This window comes from Dendropsophus ebraccatus, chromosome 3 (genome assembly GCF_027789765.1).
Source record: "Dendropsophus ebraccatus isolate aDenEbr1 chromosome 3, aDenEbr1.pat, whole genome shotgun sequence".
Classification (NCBI taxonomy): Eukaryota; Metazoa; Chordata; class Amphibia; order Anura; family Hylidae; genus Dendropsophus; species Dendropsophus ebraccatus.
In genome coordinates this window covers 11,801,532-11,823,428 of record NC_091456.1, presented here as the reverse complement: position 1 = coordinate 11,823,428, position 21,897 = coordinate 11,801,532, and the positions used below count along the sequence as shown (strand labels likewise).

The window sequence follows — 21,897 nt, the reverse complement described above, 5'->3', positions numbered from 1 at the left end:
TTCCATGGTGACCGCAGTGCACCTGAGCCCTGAGCCGCCGCCGTGTTGGGTTGGACGGCCGTAACCCCGCAATACGACGGAAAAACGGCGGGGCCCGACCGATTCTCCTGCTGTAGCCGGTCACTAGGGCGGCCTGAGCGGAGGGATAGCTACGGACGAGCGTAGGGTGCATCCCCGGGAGGCCTCCCGTCATGCACTGCTTTATTGTGACCGGTAGCTCAGGGAGATAGGAGAGAAGGCGGCCGGAGAGCGGAGCGGGAGCAGCAGGCCGGGGACATGAGCCGGTGATCGCCTCAGCTGGTATGTCTGCCCGTATATGTATGTATATATGGTAGCCGTGTACAGTGATATATGTATGGTATCTGTGTACAGTATATATATATATATATATGTATGGTATCTGTGTACAGTATATATATATATATGTATGGTATCTGTGTACAGTGTATATATATATATGTATGGTATCTGTGTACAGTATATATATATATATATATGTATGGTATCTGTGTACAGTATATATATATATATGTATGGTATCTGTGTACAGTGTATATATATATATGTATGGTATCTGTGTACAGTATATATATATATAAATATATATATATATATATATGTATGGTATCTGTGTACAGTGTATATATATGTATGGTATCTGTGTACAGTATATATATATGTATGGTATCTGTGTACAGTATATATATATGTATGGTATCTGTACAGTGTATATATATATATATGTATGGTATCTGTACAGTGTATATATATATATGTATGGTATCTGTGTACAGTGTATATATATATATATGTATGGTAGGTGTGTACAGTGTATATATATATATATGTATGGTATCTGTGTACAGTGTATATATATATATGTATGGTATCTGTGTACAGTATATATGTATGGTATCTGTGTACAGTGTATATATATATGTATGGTATCTGTGTACAGTGTATATATATGTATGGTAGGTGTGTACAGTGTATATATATATATATGTATGGTATCTGTGTACAGTGTATATATATATATATATATATATATATGGTATCTGTGTACAGTGTATATATATATATGTATGGTATCTGTGTACAGTGTATATATATATATGTATGGTATCTGTGTACAGTGTATATATATATATATGTATGGTATCTGTGTACAGTGTATATATATATATATATATATATATATGTATGGTAGGTGTGTACAGTGTATATATATGTATGGTATCTGTGTACAGTGTATATATATATATATATATATGGTAGCTGTGTACAGTATATATATATGTATGGTATCTGTGTACAGTGTATATATATATATATGTATGGTAGGTGTGTACAGTATATATATACATGTGTGTATGTATATATATATATATATATATATATATGTGCACACATAGCAGATGAGATTTTATATATATATATATATATATATATATATATATATACATATAACCTCATCTGCTATGTGTGCCAGTATATATATCCGGGTTGTGTGAGTAATACCTGCACAAATAAATATATATATATTATATAAATATATAATACTGACCTCATCTACTATGTCTATCCATATATATTTACTATATACACTCACACACTGTCCTCATCTACTATGTATCCAGTATATATGGTATCCGTGTACAGTATATGTGATATATATCTGGGGTGGTGTATGAGTAATACCTGCACGATGCCTCCCATGATGACTGACAGTGGTATATACTATATACACACACATAATCATCTGGTATCTGTGCCCATATATAATATACATACCTGATATCCGTGCATATACATGATAGCTACCTGCACAGTGCCTACCATGATTGCTGACAGTGGTATATACCATATATATACACACACACATGTAATGATCTGGCATGTGTGCACATATATATATATATATATATATATATATATATATATATATATATATATATATATATATATATAATATATGTGTGTATATATATATATATATATATATATATATATATATATATTGCTGATGTACAGTATACATGATAGCCACCTGCACAATGTCTCCCATGATCGCTGACAGCGATATTACAAGAAAAAACTTGTCTCCTGTGCACAGGATAGGGGAAAAGTAAGAGGCTGTGGGGGACCTGACCTCCATACCGATCTCCATATCACCCCCAGGCTTCTGTGATAGGAATAGAGCTGTGGGTACGGCATGTCACCTGTGGCTTTACTCGTTCCTATGGAGCCAACGGAAAGAGCCAGGTCCAGCACTCAGCTCTTTCTGGCACCTCCATAGGAATGAATAATCCCACCGGCCACGTGCCATACCCGCAGCTCTATTCCTATCACAGAAGCCAGAGGGTGATATGGAGATCGGCAGGGGTACGAAGGTTGGGAACTCCCGCGATTTCTTACTTACTTATTTCTTACTTCTCATTCTTCATTAGAAATCTTTGACTCTTCTGACAAAAGAAATGCAACCAAATCTATTGTTCTAATGTGCTTTGTCTTCCATTGTCTTTCATTGGTTGATCTTCTGTCTGATCTTGCTAACATGCCGCTTGTCTAGATCTTGTTTATATCCTTTTGGTATATTATGTGACAGATTTCTGTGCCTTGATCTGGCGCATTTGTTTCGTAAATCTGGGGTGTTGTATCAGTATTGTGGTGCACAGCAAGTAAATGAGGTATAAAGCTCATGTGACACAAAACTAGCCAGGAAGAAGCCAGAAGTGCGGCACAAATGCATAGCGGTACAGCGGTAATAGCTGCGGTTATTTGAGGCAACGTTCTTTTAAATTGACAATAATGCCTGAATGAGGTCTGTCAGGTTTACAGCTGAAAATTATTTTACTGGATTTTAACTGGACAAAAATGACTACAAAGTCCGGGGTCACACTGCATGTTTGCATCACATTCACTGTATACTTTTTCTTTAGAATGTTAAATTTTCTAATGATAGATACGCCTATGAGAAGCGGCAATGAAAAAATTCGAAAAGATTTGGGCTCGCTGGCTGGATACTCCAGGCCTGGCACCTTCGTCACTTACAAGAGGCAGGACCGCTCCCTCCGAGGTGGCCCAATCATAAACATACGCGGGATGTTGGGGTGGTAGACTCTGGGGTTAACTGACTTTTTGTTAAGTGTCTGGATTTATGGTCGCCACAGAGGACACAGAGACTCTTTTCCCAATAATGGTTTTTATTGCATTATGGAATATTAAGGAAGATACAGGTGCCGGCACTGTCTGAATACTGCTCAAACAATGGCTGTGCGCTGGAGTCGGATAAGGGGCTTAAGAAGGTGCACTGATCAATGGCCGCGGTGCTCAAACAGAGACAAGGGCAGTACGATGTGTATAGGTAGAAAAAAGTCCAAACACTCACCGGATGAAATGATCTCTTTGTGCGTTTATTCAGACATCACAGGGAGGGAGCGGTGACAGGGGTGCGGGAGCATGTAGCAGACAACTGTTTCGCGCCTCAGCGCTTTGTCAAGTCTTGACAAAGCGCTGAGGCGCAAAACAGTTGTCTGCTACACGCTCCCCCCACCCCTGTCACCGCTCCCTCCCTGTGATGTCTGAATAAACGCACAAAGAGATCATTTCATCCGGTGAGTGCTTGGACTTTTTTCTACCTATACACATTTTATTGCATTATACTCTTCCCATTTTCTAGACTCTTTACGTCACAAGCCGGATATTGCCAATATGGCTTATGTTCTGTTTACTGTTCTTTTTTGTTGTGTTCACGAGGATTGGACCTGTGCGTTGTCCATCCCCGTAGTTGTTCTTTCTCTTATGGAATAAAAATTACTTTGATTAAAAAAAAAAAAAAGTTAAATTTTAACAGACAGAAAAGCTATGAATGTTACAATCGATTTGATTTTTTGCGGGTGGCGCAATAAAGTGTTGGGCGGCGCGGTGAGGTGCAGGGCGGACTGCGTGGTACAGTGTCAGGCGGGTGGTCTGGAGAAGAGGTGCAGGGCGGGCGGATTTCATGCTGCGGATATGCAACGAAATCCGCTGCGGATCCAGTGTCAGTGCATCCCTATGAGAATACATACTTGTAGTGGGATTGACATCCCGCTGCGAGTATGTATGTTAACCCCCTGCGGGCTAGAGCATACATCACCTCCTCCCCACTCCGACTTGCTTCGGGGGTTCCCGGCGTCTGCTCGTCCCGCTTAGCCAATCAGTGCGCTGCCCCACCGCAGCCACTGATAAGGTAGAATAGGGTAATAGCATCGCTGCGGGTCCTGGAGCTGTACAGCTCCAGGACCCACAGCTACGCTATCTCCTTATCCTGCAGTCCTTGCGGCCTCCTCCACAGACAGGGGACCTCCATGTGTGGCCAGGAGGGGAACGTGTGCCAGGGTGAGAGGAGGAGGAGGGCTATGTGCACTGCTGCCCCTGTCTCCCTCAGTCACCACTCATCTATTCCTGTACTACTACACCCCTCATCTTTACCTGTACTACTACAACCTTCATCTTTACTTGTACTTCTACACCCCTTATCCACTATACCTCCACTATTACACCCTACCTAGATGGAGGCACAAAGAAGATCTCCTATACTATATGGGGGAACAGAGTGACACATATGTGGGAAAACTACTTATAAGGGGGCACAGAGGGGGCTTGTCTACTACATAGGGGCACTGGGAAGCAATACAGTTGTCTCAAACGTCATTAAAAAAGTATGTGACGCTGCAAGGAGAAAAATTTTGTTTATTTAGCAAAAAGAAAAAAATCGAGATTTAAATCGAGAATCGTCCAAAAAATTTAAAAAATCGAGATTTTATTTTTTGCCATATTGCCCAGCCCTACCCCAGTTATTTGAATAGAATTCTGCTCAAACATAACTTAAAATGTTGCTGCCCATGATGAGACTAACAATTTCTTCCATACTTGTATGGAAGTATGGAAGGATTTGTTAAGTCTCACCATGGGCAGCAACATATCAAAAGTTATGTTTGAGCGGAACACGCCTTAAACCCCATAAAAAAACGCACATCCCTTTATTGTTTATAATACTTAAAGGGGTAGTGCAGCGCTCAGAAATTATTCACAGAATAACACACATTACAAAGTTATACAACTTTGTAATGTATGTTATGTCTGTGAATGGCCCCCTTCCCTGTGTCCCCCCACCCTCACCCGTGTACCCGGAAGTGTGGCGCATTATACATTACCTGATCCGTGTCGAGAGCCGTCCGCCATCTTGTGCCAAACGTCATCTTCGGATGGACGGCCGAGTCGCTGCCGCCCGTCCCCCCTCCGCCACGTCACAACTGTGCTCAGCCGTGATTGGCTGAGCACAGTTATGCTCAGCCAATCGCGGCTGAGCATCGGATGATGCTGCATTCGGGACCGCGGCCTGCATTCGGGACAGACGGAGCTGTTCGCCGTCCGCCCGAAGACGTCACTCGCTGAAGATCGGAGACGGGTGTCGGCACGTGACAGGTGAGTATAGCGCACCACACTTCCGGGTACACGGGTGGGGTTGGTGGGACACGGGGAAGGGGGCCATTCACAGACATAACATACCTTACAAAGTTGTATAACTTTGTAATGTGTGTTAGTCTGTGAATAATTCTTTACCGCCGCACTACCCCTTTAATTCTGTAGATATTTAAGGTTCCCCCCATTAGCCTTTTAGTATATTCCAATTCCTTGGTTACGGTTATCATAGTCTATAGCGTACTGTTGGTGAGCATTTGTAGAACAAGTAGTACCTCTGTCCTGCCCTATAGAGGCCACACACATTATATACATATATATCTAATCGGCTGATCCCACTGATGTTGCTGGGGCCGGCTGACCATCTAATGTATATGGCTCCCGAGTCTCCCCTAAAGTTACCTGCTGGGGGGGGAGAGTTATCAGGCATGTTGGATTTTAACTGCCTGAACCTTTTGTTGTCAGTGAGAGAAGCTGCCTCCAAAGTTAGTTGGCTCTAAGCGAATAAAAAATATTTTTTCTTTATAAAGAATGCTTGAAAATGATTCTGGAGTGAATTGAAACGTTGTATCCTGCACCTTATTGATGGAACAAACCACTCCTCACTATATGTTGGTGTGCTGCGGAATCTTGTTGCTCTGTATTTCGGGATCCCCTGCCAAAGGACTTTCTCTGTTCAGCACCCTCTACTTCAGCCTTGGACGTGCGGCTGTTACTCTACTTTCTTTATAAAGTTAGATATCCTTGTAATATATATATAAAGACATTTTTTATTTTTATTTTTTTTTAAGAAAATGTCATTTTATTTATTTAATTTACATTTTTACTTTGGCAGCAGTTAGGGTTGACACGGCCCCTCTCTTGCCACCAATGGTTGTTTTGGGAACTGCAGGGTTGCACAAGCCCTGTCCAGGAACAGCTACATAGTGCTAGTGATACTGATCCTCCACTGGTGTTTGTTGTAATGCATGTTGGTATTAGATTTAAAGGGGTTGGCCATTTTGTAGTATAATTACTCAGTGTATAGTATTAGTGACTGTACTCACTGTATATACTGACAGCAGCTCCCTGTGTACTCACTGTATATACTGACAGCAGCTCCCTGTGTACTCACTGTATATACTGACAGCAGCTCCCTGTACTCACTGTATATACTGACAGCAGCTCCCTGTGTACTCACTGTATATACTGACAGCAGCTCCCTGTGTACTCACTGTATATACTGACAGCAGCTCCCTGTGTACTCACTGTATATACTGACAGCAGCTCCCTGTGTACTCACTGTATATACTGACAGCAGCTCCCTGTACTCACTGTATATACTGACAGCAGCTCCCTGTACTCACTGTATATACTGACAGCAGCTCCCTGTGTACTCACTGTATATACGGACAGCAGCTCCCTGTACTCACTCTATATACTCACAGCATCTCCCTGTGTACTCACTGTATATACTGACAGCAGCTCCCTGTGTACTCACTGTATATACTGACAGGAGCTCCCTGTGTACTCACTGTATATACTGACAGCAGCTCCCTGTGTACTCACTGTATATACTGACAGCAGCTCCCTGTGTACTCACTCTATATACTGACAGCAGCTCCCTGTGTACTCACTGTATATACTGACAGCAGCTCCCTGTGTACTCACTGTATATACTGACAGGAGCTCCCTGTACTCACTCTATATACTGACAGCAGCTCCATGTGTACTCACTGTATATACTGACAGCAGCTCCCTGTGTACTCACTGTATATACTGACAGCAGCTCCCTGTGTACTCCCTGTATATACTGACAGCAGCTCCCTGTGTACTCCCTGTATATACTGACAGCAGCTCCCTGTGTACTCACTGTATATACTGACAGCAGCTCCCTGTACTCACTGTATATACTGACAGCAGCTCCCTGTGTACTCATTGTATATACTGACAGCAGCTCCCTGTGTACTCCCTGTATATACTGACAGCAGCTCCCTGTGTACTCACTGTATATACTGACAGCAGCTCCCTGTACTCACTGTATATACTGACAGCAGCTCCCTGTGTACTCATTGTATATACTGACAGCAGCTCCCTGTACTCTATATACTGACATCAGCTCCCTGTGTACTCACTGTATATACTGACAGCAGCTCCCTGTGTACTCCCTGTATATACTGACAGCAGCTCCCTGTGTACTCCCTGTATATACTGACAGTAGCTCCCTGTGTACTCACTGTATATACTGACAGCAGCTCCCTGTACTCACTGTATATACTGACAGCAGCTCCCTGTGTACTCATTGTATATACTGACAGCAGCTCCCTGTGTACTCCCTGTATATACTGACAGCAGCTCCCTGTGTACTCACTGTATATACTGACAGCAGCTCCCTGTACTCACTGTATATACTGACAGCAGCTCCCTGTGTACTCATTGTATATACTGACAGCAGCTCCCTGTACTCTATATACTGACATCAGCTCCCTGTGTACTCACTGTATATACTGACAGCAGCTCCCTGTACTCACTCTATATACTGACAGCAGCTCCCTGTACTCACTGTATATACTGACAGCAGCTCCCTGTACTCACTGTGTATACTGGCAGCAGCTCCCTGTGTACTCACTGTATATACTGACAGCAGCTCCCTGTGTCCTCACTGTATATACTGACAGCAGCTCCCTGTACTCACTGTATATACTGACAGCAGCTCCCTGTGTACTCACTGTATATACTGACAGCAGCTCCCTGTGTCCTCACTGTATATACTGACAGCAGCTCCCTGTACTCACTGTATATACTGACAGCAGCTCCCTGTGTACTCACTGTATATACTGACAGCAGCTCCCTGTGTCCTCACTGTATATACTGACAGCAGCTCCCTGTACTCACTGTATATACTGACAGCAGCTCCCTGTGTACTCACTGTATATACTGACAGCAGCTCCCTGTGTACTCACTGTATATACTGACAGCAGCTCCCTGTGTACTCACTGTATATACTGACAGCAGCTCCCTGTGTACCTCATAGAGCTAAAATCAGATGGCCGACATGGAGGAGCATGTGACCATGCCCCACCCCCAATGTCATTCATAGGCATATACAGGCTCAGTGGTGGAGACTGGGGGCGGGACATGGTCACATGCTCCTCCATATCAGCCATCTTATGGACAGCCTCATCATAGAGCAGGACAGCCCAGCCTGGAGGAGGGGAATCTAAGTGTAGCTTACGAATACTGAACTATTTTACTATAAAGTAGCTGACCCCCTTTAAGGAAGTTGCCTGTATCAGCAGCTCTGCAGGTGCGGCACAATGTAGCAGTGCGAGTGGAAACTGTCAGTCACTGTTTAGTCTGCTACATCTGCAGCGCTCCTGACACAGACAGCTTCCCCAAGTCTAACATCTATTCTGAGGCTCAGTATGGCTAACACAGCCAGTAGTGATCCCCAATGTCCCCGACTCCCCAATTGTATCTGTTACAAGCAGAAAACCTGGAAAAAGTCTATTTTTTTTCAATGACAATACTGTATCGACCTAAATTTACTATGTACACGAAGGACGTTTTGTCACGAGAAACACTCAGAATCACCTGGATTCCGTTATTACAACATAATACGTGACCGGTCAGATTTGAAAAATAGGGCTTGTTCCTAAAGCTGAAAAGTGGCTGCAGAGTAAGGGGGTAAAGGATTACTAGTTTAACTTTGTTTTATATTATTATACTACTGTATTGGCATTCCCATGCAAGCTAATCCATGATCTGTATAACACTAGGACACAGGCTGAATTTAGGGTAACTATTGGGAGTAACAGTCCATACGCTGCTCCTATATTAAATCCCCATCTGCTGCAGCGCTGGATTTATTGAGCAATGGACATGTCTAAATACATCCAGCATATCTGAGACTGTCCATAGTAGAAACTAAGTCCGCTCTAAGCTGCCATAACTTTCAACTATAATTTACGCCTGTATACAGAAATAAATTGTAACAAATCTGCTGCATAGCAAGGCCATGCCCTCTTGATATAAAGCCGCCATCCCACTCCACTCACACCATTACCAGGCATCCCACAGATAAGAAGAAAGTTGCATCATTTAAATCAGTAGTTTGTGCAAAGATATGGGAAGGCTTGCTGGTCTGCACCAGATGCAACCCTGGTTCTTTTCACCCCCATTGTATACCCTACCTATCAACTGGTTTCAGATGGTTATATAGGTTTGTAGTCTACTTTAATTAAAACATTTTCAGTCTTCCAGTACTCATCAGCTGCTGTATGTCCCGCAGGAAGTGGAATATTCTCTCCAGTCTTACACAGTGCTCTCTGCTGCCACCTCTGTCCATGTCAGGAACTGTCCAGAGCAGCAGCAAATCCCCATAGAAAACCTCTCCTGCTCTGGACAGTTCCTGACATGGACAGAGGTGGCAACAGAGAGCACTGTGTCACACAGGAAAGAATATACCACTTTTGGCCAGAGTACCCCTTTAACCCCTTAAGGACCGCACCAATTGTCACTTTTGCGTTTTCGTTTTCTCCTCCTCGCCTTCTAAGACCCATAATTCTTTTATTTTTCTACCTACAGGGCCATGTGAGGGCTTGTTTTTTGTAGGAACAGGAGTACTTTTGTAATGGCATCTTTCAATCTGCCATAAAATGAATGACGGAACCCCCCAAAATATCATTTTTGGGGGGAATTTGGGTCAAAAAATGTGATCCCGCAAATTTTGAAGGGATTCCTTGTTTACGTAATGCGCTTTCTGATAAAACTGGCATTTTTTTCTTTATTCTATAGGTCGGTCTGAACACAGCGATATGCAGGTTTAATAGATTTTATAATGTTTATTAGCAGTAAAACAATTTTTTGCAAATAGGTATATTTAAAATGGCCCTATTGTGACTCTTATAGCGCTTTTATTTTTTCACCTATGGGGTCATATGGGGCATCATTTTTTGCACCATGATCTCTATTTTTTATTAGTAACATTTTTTTTTAGATCAGACTATTGATCGCTTTTTATAAAAAAAAATTTAAATACATAAAATGTAATTTAAAAAAAGCAATCTCTGCGTTTTTTTTACTGCTTCTTGTTCACGCCGTTAACCGCGTGGGAATAGTAATGTTTTATTATAATAGATCAGACGATTACGCATGCTACAGTATATTATGTGTTAATTAACTTAACTTTTATGTATAAAATGGGAATGACTTTTATTGTGGGAGGGCCTTTGGGGCATTTTTATTAACTTTTTTATTTTAAAAAAAAAATTTACGCATTTTTAGTCCCCTTAGGGGACTTTCATGTTCTTGCATTACATTCCATGCAGTGATCCCTGCTATACCATAGCATAGCAGGGATCAGTGTAATCTGCGATCTTCTGATACAGCCTGCCTGTGGCCTTTGGCCGACTCTATCTGAAGATTGAAGACCTGACTGAACGGAGGAAGGTAAGGGACCTCCGGCAGTCAGGCCATGCGATCGGGACCCCCGCAGCGTGTCGGCTCCGGTCACTTACACTTAAATGGCGGGATTGTGGCGTTTAAGGGGTTAATGGCAGGCGGCAGCCCACCTTTGAGGGTGAGGGCCTGCAGATAGCAGCCGGTCCTCACCCGCTATGGGGCAAGCTCAGTTCATGAGCCCGCTCCATAGCCCGGTACCCCGGTGGGGCGTACATTTACGTCCGCTTGCACCAAGGCCCTGGCTGTGGGGGGAGTAAATGTTCGCCTCATGTTGTTAAGGGGTTAAGGGCACTATTGCACAAAAGGTTTATTGTGTGAAAATCGTTTGACGTTCAAATTGAAACAATAATCTTTCCATGTATATATGCAAGCAATGAGCCAACGACTAACAAAAAGTTGTTAGTGTGTTGTTGATCGCCAACCCTTTGATTGTGGGGGTCACAGTGACCTAGGGGTTAAACAACATGGGGCAGAGATTCCTTCTCTCTTGTCCATAGGAGACAGTCACCCCAGAAGACTTGGCTGCAGACCGAGCACCCGCACCGCCTGCTGTCCGGAGACACTGGCCAGTGGTTTAGGGGTTAAGGGACATCACCCAGAAATAAAGCTGCAATTGGACCTTGTGCTATGATAGACTGTGAGGCATTCTTTTATTGGACCTTAATGAATTGATCAGGGACCCATTGCTGTGACTGTAGCGTCCCTTGTCCTGTGCAGCATCCTCCCTGCAATAACTCTGTATTGTAGCGCACACGGGCTGGACCGCGCTGTCTGGAGATGCAGTGGTGAGGCAGGTTGTATTTTTAGCACTGGGTGGCAATATATTTGATCTCCTTCTGATGTGAGGGAGGGGCAGAGGCTTCCTTCCCAGCCTCCCACCTCTCGTCATCAGTATGCGGGCATAGCCTGGGAATAAAGCATCCAGATTATGCCCCCGGGATGTGAAGGGCGTTTTCCTCCCCTGATCACTAGAGGACAAGGGGCTTGGAGCATCCTCTGTATGACAGCAGGGTGGGGACACGGTGCAGTCTGTCTGCATACATCCAGTGTGTGATCGCCAGTGCTGCACTTCCTCATGAGCTGACCTTCTACACGTGGTGCTGAAACCTACAGGAGGCACGGATATCATCCCACAGAGGTAATGCCATGGATTTCTGATACGCTCATGTACATTTTCTTCATTCAGGTTACAGGAGGGATGTCAGTGGAGATCAGGCCATCCGCATTGCAGATGTAAAACTGTGTCCACACTGGTACCGGCAGGTTTTATCCAGTGTAATGTTAGCTGATACTGTATGTGAATTGCTGTAATATAGTGCGATTTTATACATCCCTGCTGCGCCACCAGTGTCCAAAAATTATTCATTACCTTCTAAATATAACCTCTCCCCCCCCCCAGTTCCAGTACCCATCCTGTCTAGTATTCCTTCTCCACGACCTGTCATATCTAGCACTCCTTCTCCACTACCTGATCCTGTCTAGTATTCCTTCTCTAGTACCTGTCATATCTATGACTCCTTCTCCGCTACCTGTCATATCTAGCACTCCTTCTCCGCTACCTGTCATATCTATGACTCCTTCTCCGCTACCTGTCATATCTAGCACTCCTTCTCCGCTACCTGTCATATCTAGAACTCCTTCTCCGCTACCTGTCATATCTAGCACTCCTCCGCTACCTGTCATATCTAGAACTCCTTCTCCGCTACCTGTCATATCTAGCACTCCTTCTCCGCTACCTGTCATATCTAGCACTCCTCCGCTAACTGTCATATCTAGCACTCCTTCTCCACTACCTGTCATATCTAGCACTCCTCAGCTACCTGTCATATCTAGCACTCCTCAGCTACCTGTCATATCTAGCACTCCTCAGCCACCTGTCATATCTAGCACTCCTTCTCCGCTACCTGATCCTGTCTAGCACGCCATCTCCAGTACCTGTCATACCTATCCCTCCTTCTCTCCTACCTATCCTGCTTAGCACTTCTTTTCCACTACCTGATCTTTTATAGTTTTCCTTCTCCATTACTTGCTCCCATCTCTCATTCCTTCTCTTCCTTCTTCTAGCTGGCTTTGTGAGGAGGCGCGCTCACATGTCCTAAGTAACACTGCCAGGCATCCTGTCATCTATAGCATCCCATCACAGGAATGGCTGCACTTAGAAGAACTGGGTCAGCTTTTATATCTATTACTGTCAATGGAAACGAACAAAGGGTGTAAAGACCTGTCCATATGTCCTCCTTAGGAGGAGGAGGAGACAGTGAGGACATCCATGATGCATCCAGCTCACACAACCTCATCCGCAGGCAGCAGAAAATGCAAAGTTTTGCTCCACTCCACCAAGTCCTTACAGATGGTTTTAGGGCCGGAGATCCCTGTGGGTTATACTGGGTAACATCTCAGGCCACGTGGGATCCATTGTCTCCTGCAGAGATTTCTTGCTTCATCTTGTTTGGGGGGAAAAGTCTGTATCAAAGCGTCTTTTTATTTCTTTTTCCTGTTTTTGTTCATGGTAAAATTCTGGGAATTTACAGCTGTAACTACATAGTGTGTCTGGAGAGCAGTGAATGTCACTTGCACTATTAACCTTCTCCTCCTCACATGAGTATGCAGTACATCAGTTTACAACGTGCAGATTAGTGCATTGCGGAATTATACGCCGCCACGGAGTACGCTGCGTCATTTCCGGATCTTTGCACATTTGCGTCTTTAGACTTTCTTGGGATACTTTGGCTGTTGCACAGATGGCCCTGCTATGGCGGCAAGTTTATTGTACCCTTAGACCAAGCGTAGGGAACCTTGGCTCTCCAGCTGTTGCAAAACTACAACTCCTATCATTGTCCAGGCATGATGGGAGTTGTAGTTTTGCAACAGCTGGAGAGCCAAGGTTCCCTACCTCTGCAGTGCTTGTTGTGGTCAGCTAGGGCTGATCCTTAGACACCAGAAAAATAATCGAATGAGCCAATGAGATATAGAGAACTCAGTATACAGCTCCTGTCTGCTGTCAGTTTACCATTGTTCAGGGACACACCCATAGCCAGAGGCCAGATCTCATGATCACAGTCCCCTCCTGTACTGCCTGCAGATCCTCCCCTGTGTCCAAGAACAATACATGCTTATGATATGTACAGTACCCATAGAGATAGCCTAACAGACAGGATTTGTACAGTACAAGCATAGCGATACCATTGCCATGGGTAAACCGTGCACGGCGCACACGGAGATAACATTATTCCGGCTATAGAGCACTGTTGAAACTTGTCTACTTACTTAGTTTACATAATACATCACCTGATGGTTTACACATTTATTAATGGAATTAGTCTGTATTTACCGAGTCCGCCTCATTTATCACAAGCGTCTACGGGAATAAAGTTCTTTTGTAGCTCACAGGAACCAGTCAGAGCTCAGCTTTCACTTCTTAAAGGGGAATTCCAGCCAATATTCTAACTGATTAGTAGCAGGAAATGGACCAAAAAACATAAATGTGAGTTTTTGTTTTCTATATCCGAAAAGAAAAGATGGAATACGGTAGCGAGATCTTGTAGATTTGGTGCTGGTTACAAGGCTTGGCTGCCATGTCAGGAGGGCCACATGAATATCACTGGATTGTTTGTGTGATTCTTTGCTGCCATCATTAGTCGCCTGCACGTCCTCTATTACAGCCAATGTGTGTGGCCAACCAACAAGGCCGGACAAAAGCAAACAACAAACAAGTGTCTGCTTGTTTGCTGGCCGATTGCTGGCCCTATTACACGGTGTGATGTCAGCATTGTAAGCTATTACAGTCTTAGGCCATGTTCATACATAGTAAGAGACTGGCCGTTCCATGACCCGGCCGGGTCACAGAATGGCTGGTCTCTGGAAAGATCATCCTGGCCGCTACCGGACGGATGCAGTATCGGCCGGATGATCTTTCAGGCTGCAGAGTTCTAATGCGGGCGCATCCGTGCACGCCCGCATCAGAACTCTCCACTGCACACTATCGAGCGAGCAGCCGGAGCCGCTCGCTCCACAGTGTGCACCGACAAGGTTTTCTGTGGCCGCTATTCAATGAATAGTGGGCGCAGAAAACTGACATGTCAGTTGTTTGCGGCGCCACTAGGGATCCCGGCCGGAGTGTATACTATGTGTGCAAGGTAACGTTTTTTTTTTTTTATAATAATCACGGCCATTGTTGTGCTGTGCAACAACGGCCGTAGTTTTATGAAAAGATACATAGTGTGAACATAGCCTTAGGGTGCACACATACAGGGTCTGCAGCAGATTTGATATCAATGTACAGTAACTAAATAACTGAACACAGGATCACATCTGCTGTGGATCCTGTACATGTGAACGCACCTTAAAAGGAGAACCCCTTCCCCCCCAGCACTGCATCTCAATCCACAGACCCCCACTGGCCTCCGGAATCCCCCAACACCCCCCCCCGCCTGATGGGCCAGTTGGGGCCCCACAGCAGTGCATCACCGCTCCTGGATGGAACACTGCTGCAGTCAATGACTGGCTGACCAGGCCCTTCCCCCTGGGTCGTGACAACACTGGAACCTGGGAAAAACTGGAGCCTTCCAGCCATTGCAAAAGTACAATTCTTATCAGGCCTGGACAGCTAAAGCTTTAGCTGTCCAGGCATGATGGGAGTTGTAGTTTTGTAACAGCTATGGGACCACCAGTTTGACACCCCATGGTATAGATGGGAATGGGTAGTGGTACTATTCATAGTAGTATAAGGTGTAAGGGTCCATTTACACAGAAAGATTATCTGCCAAAGATTTGAAGCCAAAGCCAGGAATGGATTTGAAAAGAGGAGAAATCTCAGGCTTTCCTTTATGACCTGTTCTCTGTTTATATTCTGTTTCTGGCTTTGGCTTCAAATCTTTGGCAGATATTCTGTCAGATAATCTCTCTGTGTAAATGGACCCTAAGCTGACTGCCATTGCCTCACTACATACTGATTATAAATCATGACTCACACCTATTATGGATCATTATAAATCAGATCACTTATTTCCGCTAAATAACATGTAATGGACAGCAGTGTTACAGAGCAGGTGAATTATGGAACAGGCGGTGCAGTAAGAAGACGTGGGCAGATAATATGAATAATGTGCTATACATCAGGATAGGATACACCCAGGAGCTATAGAACATGTATGGACGATTAGTTATTGGTATAGAAATGCCTATTTGGTTCCTGTGACCGGTTATTATAGTATAATACTACAACAATTTCTCTTATAATGCATAATGGGAGAGCACATGACATATCTGTTATATAAAGGTCTGTTTTTTACCCCCTCCAGGCTGACATCTCCATCTCTCTTTCAAAGCGATCAAGATGGCCACTTCTAACCTGGAAAACCAATTACAGAGTGCCCAAAAGAACCTGTTGTTTCTCCAGCAGGAGCATGCCAACACACTTAAAGGGTTACACACTGAAATCCGCCGACTACAGCAACACTGCACAGGTAAGAAGGAAATCCCTCTATAGTTCTAGGATAAAATAGACTGATCACCCAGCTAGAGAGGGTGGCAGGATTAGGACGCACCATACCTAGCAAATACATAACGTCTGATGTCAAGTTTTTCTAAATGCTTATATGCAGTATGAAAGCGCAGGGTGTCCACCATCATTTAGGATTTCATTGGCTCTTTACATGTTCTTCAGACATGGGTTGGCTTGTTAAGGCCCTATTCCGTGGAACGATTATCGTTCATAAACTCGCTCCAAGGACCACTCGTTAACGATAATCGCTTCGTGGAATTGGTGTAAACGAGCAAACGACAAAGGCGAAATCGTTATACTGTCGTTCAAAACTGTTTTTCAGCATGTCGAAAAAAAGTCGTTGGTCTTTGAAAGGTAATTCGCTAATCGGTTCGTAAAATTAGAAATCTTTCAGTCGTTCGTAAAAAGGTTTAAAAAAAGTATTTGTGTCGTATGGTCATGATCACCCCGGCGAACGTTTTAAATGATCATGTAACGACCGCAAAATAATCGTTACACTACATATATCGTTCACGTTATGGGTTATCGTTCCCTAAAAAAAAAAAACGTTAAGTGCTCGTTAACGAGCGGTCTTTGGAGCGAGTTTATGAACGATGATCGTTCCGTGGAATAGGGGTATTAGGTGTGGACAACCCTGAAAACTACAGGTAACCAGTCAGCTGTTTCATGCTGTCTCAAGAACTGGCAGCATTAAAGGAGTATTCCTATCACCAAAAGCTGGACCACGCTGATCTGGGGGGGGAGGGGGTCCTGATGCTTTGCGCTATGATTTACATAGCGTCTCAGACCCCGGGAGAAGTGTCCACGGGGGCTGACTTACCTCATGCTTCTTCCCTAACATGGATGGAAAGGTCTTTCCCTATACTCACATGAGAGAGACCTTTCCTTCGACCTTAGTCACATGGGGGGGACTCACTGGGGCATTTTAAAGTGTTTTTTTGCCATCCGGAAAATGAGGGAGCAGTGATGGTTTGGCCCTTTCACAGATTCCCCCTGTACGTCCATATTCCTATACACCAAATGTACAAAGATCTACAACCCAGCCCCCTTTACTGTAATGGATCGGTGTACCATTTTCCTGCAGAGAAGATGACTGGGAGGGCCTCAGGGATCGAACCCCCACCAGTCATAATGTTGCGGTATATCCTAACCATATGCTGCAACGTTACAAGATGGAAAAACCCTTTAGGGGCAGTGAAAGTTATAAATCATTTCATATCTAACACTCTGTTTTCTGTTTCCACAGATCTGACCTATGAACTGACGCTCAAAACTTCCGATCAGACAGGTAAATATCTGTAACGTTGTGTTTTGATTATTATAAGAATTTTGCCCATTGCCTCAATTTGACTTGGGAAAGAACAAGGCAGACTTTTTTTTTTCTTATTATTCAAGCCAAATCTTATATACAAGTACAGGGTCCTTTTACACACACAGATAGCTGGCAGATTATTGAAGCCAAAGCCAGGAATGGATTTGAAAACAGGAGAAATCTCAGTCTTTTCATTTATGACCCATTCTCTGTTTATAGTCTGTTCCTGGCTTTGGCTTCAGAAAGCTGTCAGATAATCTGTGTGTGTGTAAAAGGACCCTAAATCAATGAGAGGTTCCAGTGCCAGTGCTTTGCTGGTCTTTTCTTTCCTGGAGTAGTGATGTGTTGCTCATCCAGAGGGCCACTAGAGCCAGTCACTAGCCTCGGCTGTAACAGTAGCATACAGCAGGAATGGGGGAACGTCCGACCCCCCAGCTGTTGCAAGACTACATTCCCATCATGCCTGGACAGCTGAAGCTAAAGCTTTGACTGCCCAGACATGATGGGAATTGTAGTTTTGCAACAGCTGGAGGGCCGAAGGTTCCCCATCCCTGGCATAGGGCATGAGACCACTAAAGCCAGCGATATACTGTAGTGCTCACATGGATGCATCTCATTATCATCGGTCCAGAGAAATAAACAAAACCTTGTAGAGACCATCGGAATATCAGCGCTGGAGAGTCAGAGGGGTTTATCAAGTAACTTATACCCTTCACCACAGTCAGCTTCTTTTATTTTACTCTTTGCAAAAGGAAATATACTAATTGTTTTTTAGCCACAAGAACTATTGGAACCTAAGACCTGTACAGTTCAGAATTTACACAGGGTTAGTAATATATAAGCTGTTTGATAGTATACTGTATTTGGCCTCTTTAGTACAATGCAGCAAGGACTGTATAAATGTAATATACAAGTTAATGTGATTGGAGGGGCCGTAAATCAATCGCCAAATTGGCCTAATCGAGTGTAAGAATATTCCCGGTGTCTTTTCAGTGACATGTATTGTAGATCATTAACCATCAGCTATAACAGAGCAATAAGCAAAGAATCCCCCTGCTGTTTTCTGGAGACATTAAGGCAAGGCTATCCCTTTAAGTGTCACTAAGCAGCTGATCCGCTCCTCTCAGCTGCCTCCCTACCCTCCATGCACAGTTCCCTGCGGGTTTCAGAAGACAGATTTACAGGAGGTATAAATGTTTCCTGTAATCCCGTTACAGCCTGCATTGATGGGTCAGACTTAAATGTGAAAAACCGGACCCTTGAACACGGAATGACCTCTTCTTATTGATTTATTGGCCATTAGTGTCCTTGAGCACGTGCACTCGGCCATGTTGTGCTCTGCTAGCAGACTGAAATCTGAGCTTGGAGACGGATACACATACTGCAGCTTCATAAATGTTTTATTATTTCTTATGGTGCATGGACTAAACCATGTTGTACGGTGAATGGGGGGAGATCTCAAAGTCATGTCAGCAAGCAGGATGTGGGGTTAGATATCATTTTCCTGATTCAAAGGTGTTCAGTTTAATGCAAATGTGTTCAAATAATCAGAAATAAGAATGACTGTGTCTGGATAACAGGGTATTTTTTAGTCTATGATGGTAAAATATCACCATTATCAAACAATCACATATTGTCTAAAATTGGTCCCGCTGGGTTTCAGACCAATATCTGTATCGGGATGGTAAGTCTATGAATTATTCTAGGTCCTGGTAATATTAGCATCATGGCTTTCCTCCTTAAAGGGAACCTGTCCCACTAGAGATCGGGGCATAAAGCACCCAAGTCCGTAATAAAGTTTCTCATACTTACCCTCTCTGTCCTGGTGACGAGCTGGAAGCCGGCCGCATTGCAGAGAAATGCCTGCTTCTTTTCTTTGCGCACATTATGCTAATGAGAGATGAGTCCGACATCTATAGGAAATCTATGATGTCAAACTCTGGCTCTCCTGCTCTTTCAGAACTACAATTCCCATCATGCCTGGACATCTGAAGCTTTGGCTGTCCAGGCATGATGGGAATTGTTATTTTGAAAACAGTTGGAGGGCCTGAGTTTGACACCCCTGATATAAAGGATGGGCAAAGGCATTAACACTCGTCTCCTTATTGGATGCTAGAGCCGCCACCCAGAGCAGTGCCGGAGACACGGAAAGCCTTGCAACGGTCGTACAGAGCCATAATAAAACACACATACCTCATTTTATATAACTCGGTAAGAAGAAAAAATGGTGATGTGTGGTAGTGCTGGATATGGAGGTACACAAAGCCAGCAACATGTGGTATCCATGAAAGAGAAGTTTGAAGGGGTTATCCAGCGCTACAAAAACATGGCCACTTTCTTCCAGAGACAGCACCACTCTGGTCTGCAGTTCAGGTGTGGTTTGCAATTAACCTTTATTGACTTCAATGGAACTGTTGCAAAACCTGCACCCAATCTGGAGACAAGAGTAGAAGAAAGTGGCCATGTTTTTGTAGCCCTGGAGAACCCCTTTAACATACTGGTTTCCCCCTCCCCTTACACACCACCAGAATGGTAATGTTATTTTTCCATGTATTTCCAGGGGATAGCTTTTCGAGAAGTGATGAGCTCAGGAGAAAATGCGAAGAACTGGAAGCCCAGCTAAAAGACAAAGAAACCGAGAACAATGAGCTGATAAAGGAGCTGGAGCAGAAAAATGCAATGATAATGGTGCTGGAAAATACCATCAAGGAACGAGAGAAGAAATACTTGGAAGAACTGAAAGTTAAAAGCCATAAGCTCAACATGTTGTCCAGCGAGCTGGAGCAGAGAGCTAGCACTATTGCATATCTTACATCCCAGCTGCATGCAACCAAGAAGAAGCTGCTGAGTACAAGCGGGGCCCCCGACGCTGCTCCTCCAGGGAGCCCAGTAATGTCCTCCTACAAGCCATCTCCTCCAAAAGAAAAGTTACCCGAGACTCCAAGGAGAAGGATGAAGAAAAGCTTATCCACGCCCCTTAATGCTGACTTTGCAGAGGTTTACAGGCTTGGCGCAGATGGTCGTAAGATAATGTTGCGTGAGCCTGTGGATGCGATGCCCGATCCTACCCCATTTTTACTGGCAAGGCAGTCGGTGGACACACAGATCATCAAAGAGCGCCCACTGGTTATCCCTCCCATCCGCTCTGACTCTAGTAGTCCAGCTAAAGAGAAGAAGCAGAAGGCCCATGTTGGGGTTGCCCATAGGATCCCACATGCAACCTCTGTCCAGAGTCAGCTCGTACCCCAGCCAGAAGTGGAGACCCTAGCGGTGGACCAGGTCAATGCAAGCAAAGTTGTTAGGAAGCACTCAGGAACTGACAGAACTATTTAAACCTAATATTATCCACTCACTGATAAAACTCTACCAATGATAATGACGACAAGGCTTTTTATGCACTACGGTACTTCTCCAGTAAATACAGACTGTAGATTTGATTTCCTTTTTATTTTTACAATTACTTGATCTCCCTGCATGCCAAATATATCACTTATTGATACCTGATACACAGCCCTGAGCTCCTAATGGCAAGTTATTCGATATCAGCCTGTGTAAAGCTTGCTCCAGACCCTCCACAACACTAACCAACTAAGCTGACAAAAGCACAGACCTGCGGCACTACTAACACAGCAATACCAGTGTGGAAAGCAGCAACCTGGATGAGGCTGGTCACACATACCGCTCTGTACACTGTATAACAATGCCTTTACCGGCTGAACGTCAAATCACTAAATAATGTATATGTCTGATCAATTTAATAAGACCCTTTTACTCAGTCAATGGTGGTGTTTAGAGATTTCATTTACCCATAATGTCCCATGCTTTAATCCAATTATGTGTGTGTATATATATATATATATATATATATATATATATATATATATATATATATATACATATATATATATACATATATATATATATATAATATATAGATTTATTTTTTTTAAATGTCAGCAGTTGAATATCTCTTCACAAGAGAATAGAGGTCATGCAATCTATGTACATTAGCAGTGCTCTATACTGAAAATATAATAACATGACAGCATAAGGCATGAATCTGTTTGCTTTGCATTACAATAATCCTATTTATGTAAAGCTAAATATCAATCTGGGGTTTGTAATTATAACATAGGTTGAACTTGATCGACTTAGTGACTCTAGCAGCTGGTTA

General features: G+C 43.7%; 1 protein-coding gene across 3 annotated transcripts; it reads left to right on the top strand.

Moving 5' to 3' along the window:
- On the top strand, positions 1-21,503 carry CCDC92 (coiled-coil domain containing 92). Of its 3 annotated transcripts, none has more exons than XM_069964018.1 (4): positions 1-300; positions 16,209-16,373; positions 17,658-17,699; positions 20,284-21,503. In XM_069964018.1, exons 2-4 carry the CDS (start codon positions 16,244-16,246, stop codon positions 21,054-21,056), a joined length of 945 nt encoding a protein of 314 aa, XP_069820119.1. In that variant the 5' UTR covers positions 1-300; positions 16,209-16,243; the 3' UTR covers positions 21,057-21,503. The 3 variants fall into 3 exon arrangements, with proteins under 3 accessions (XP_069820119.1, XP_069820120.1, XP_069820121.1); XM_069964019.1 differs by lacking the exon at positions 1-300 and adding an exon at positions 11,836-12,046; XM_069964020.1 differs by lacking the exon at positions 1-300 and adding an exon at positions 15,998-16,056.
- Positions 21,504-21,897: the final 394 nt, after the last annotated feature.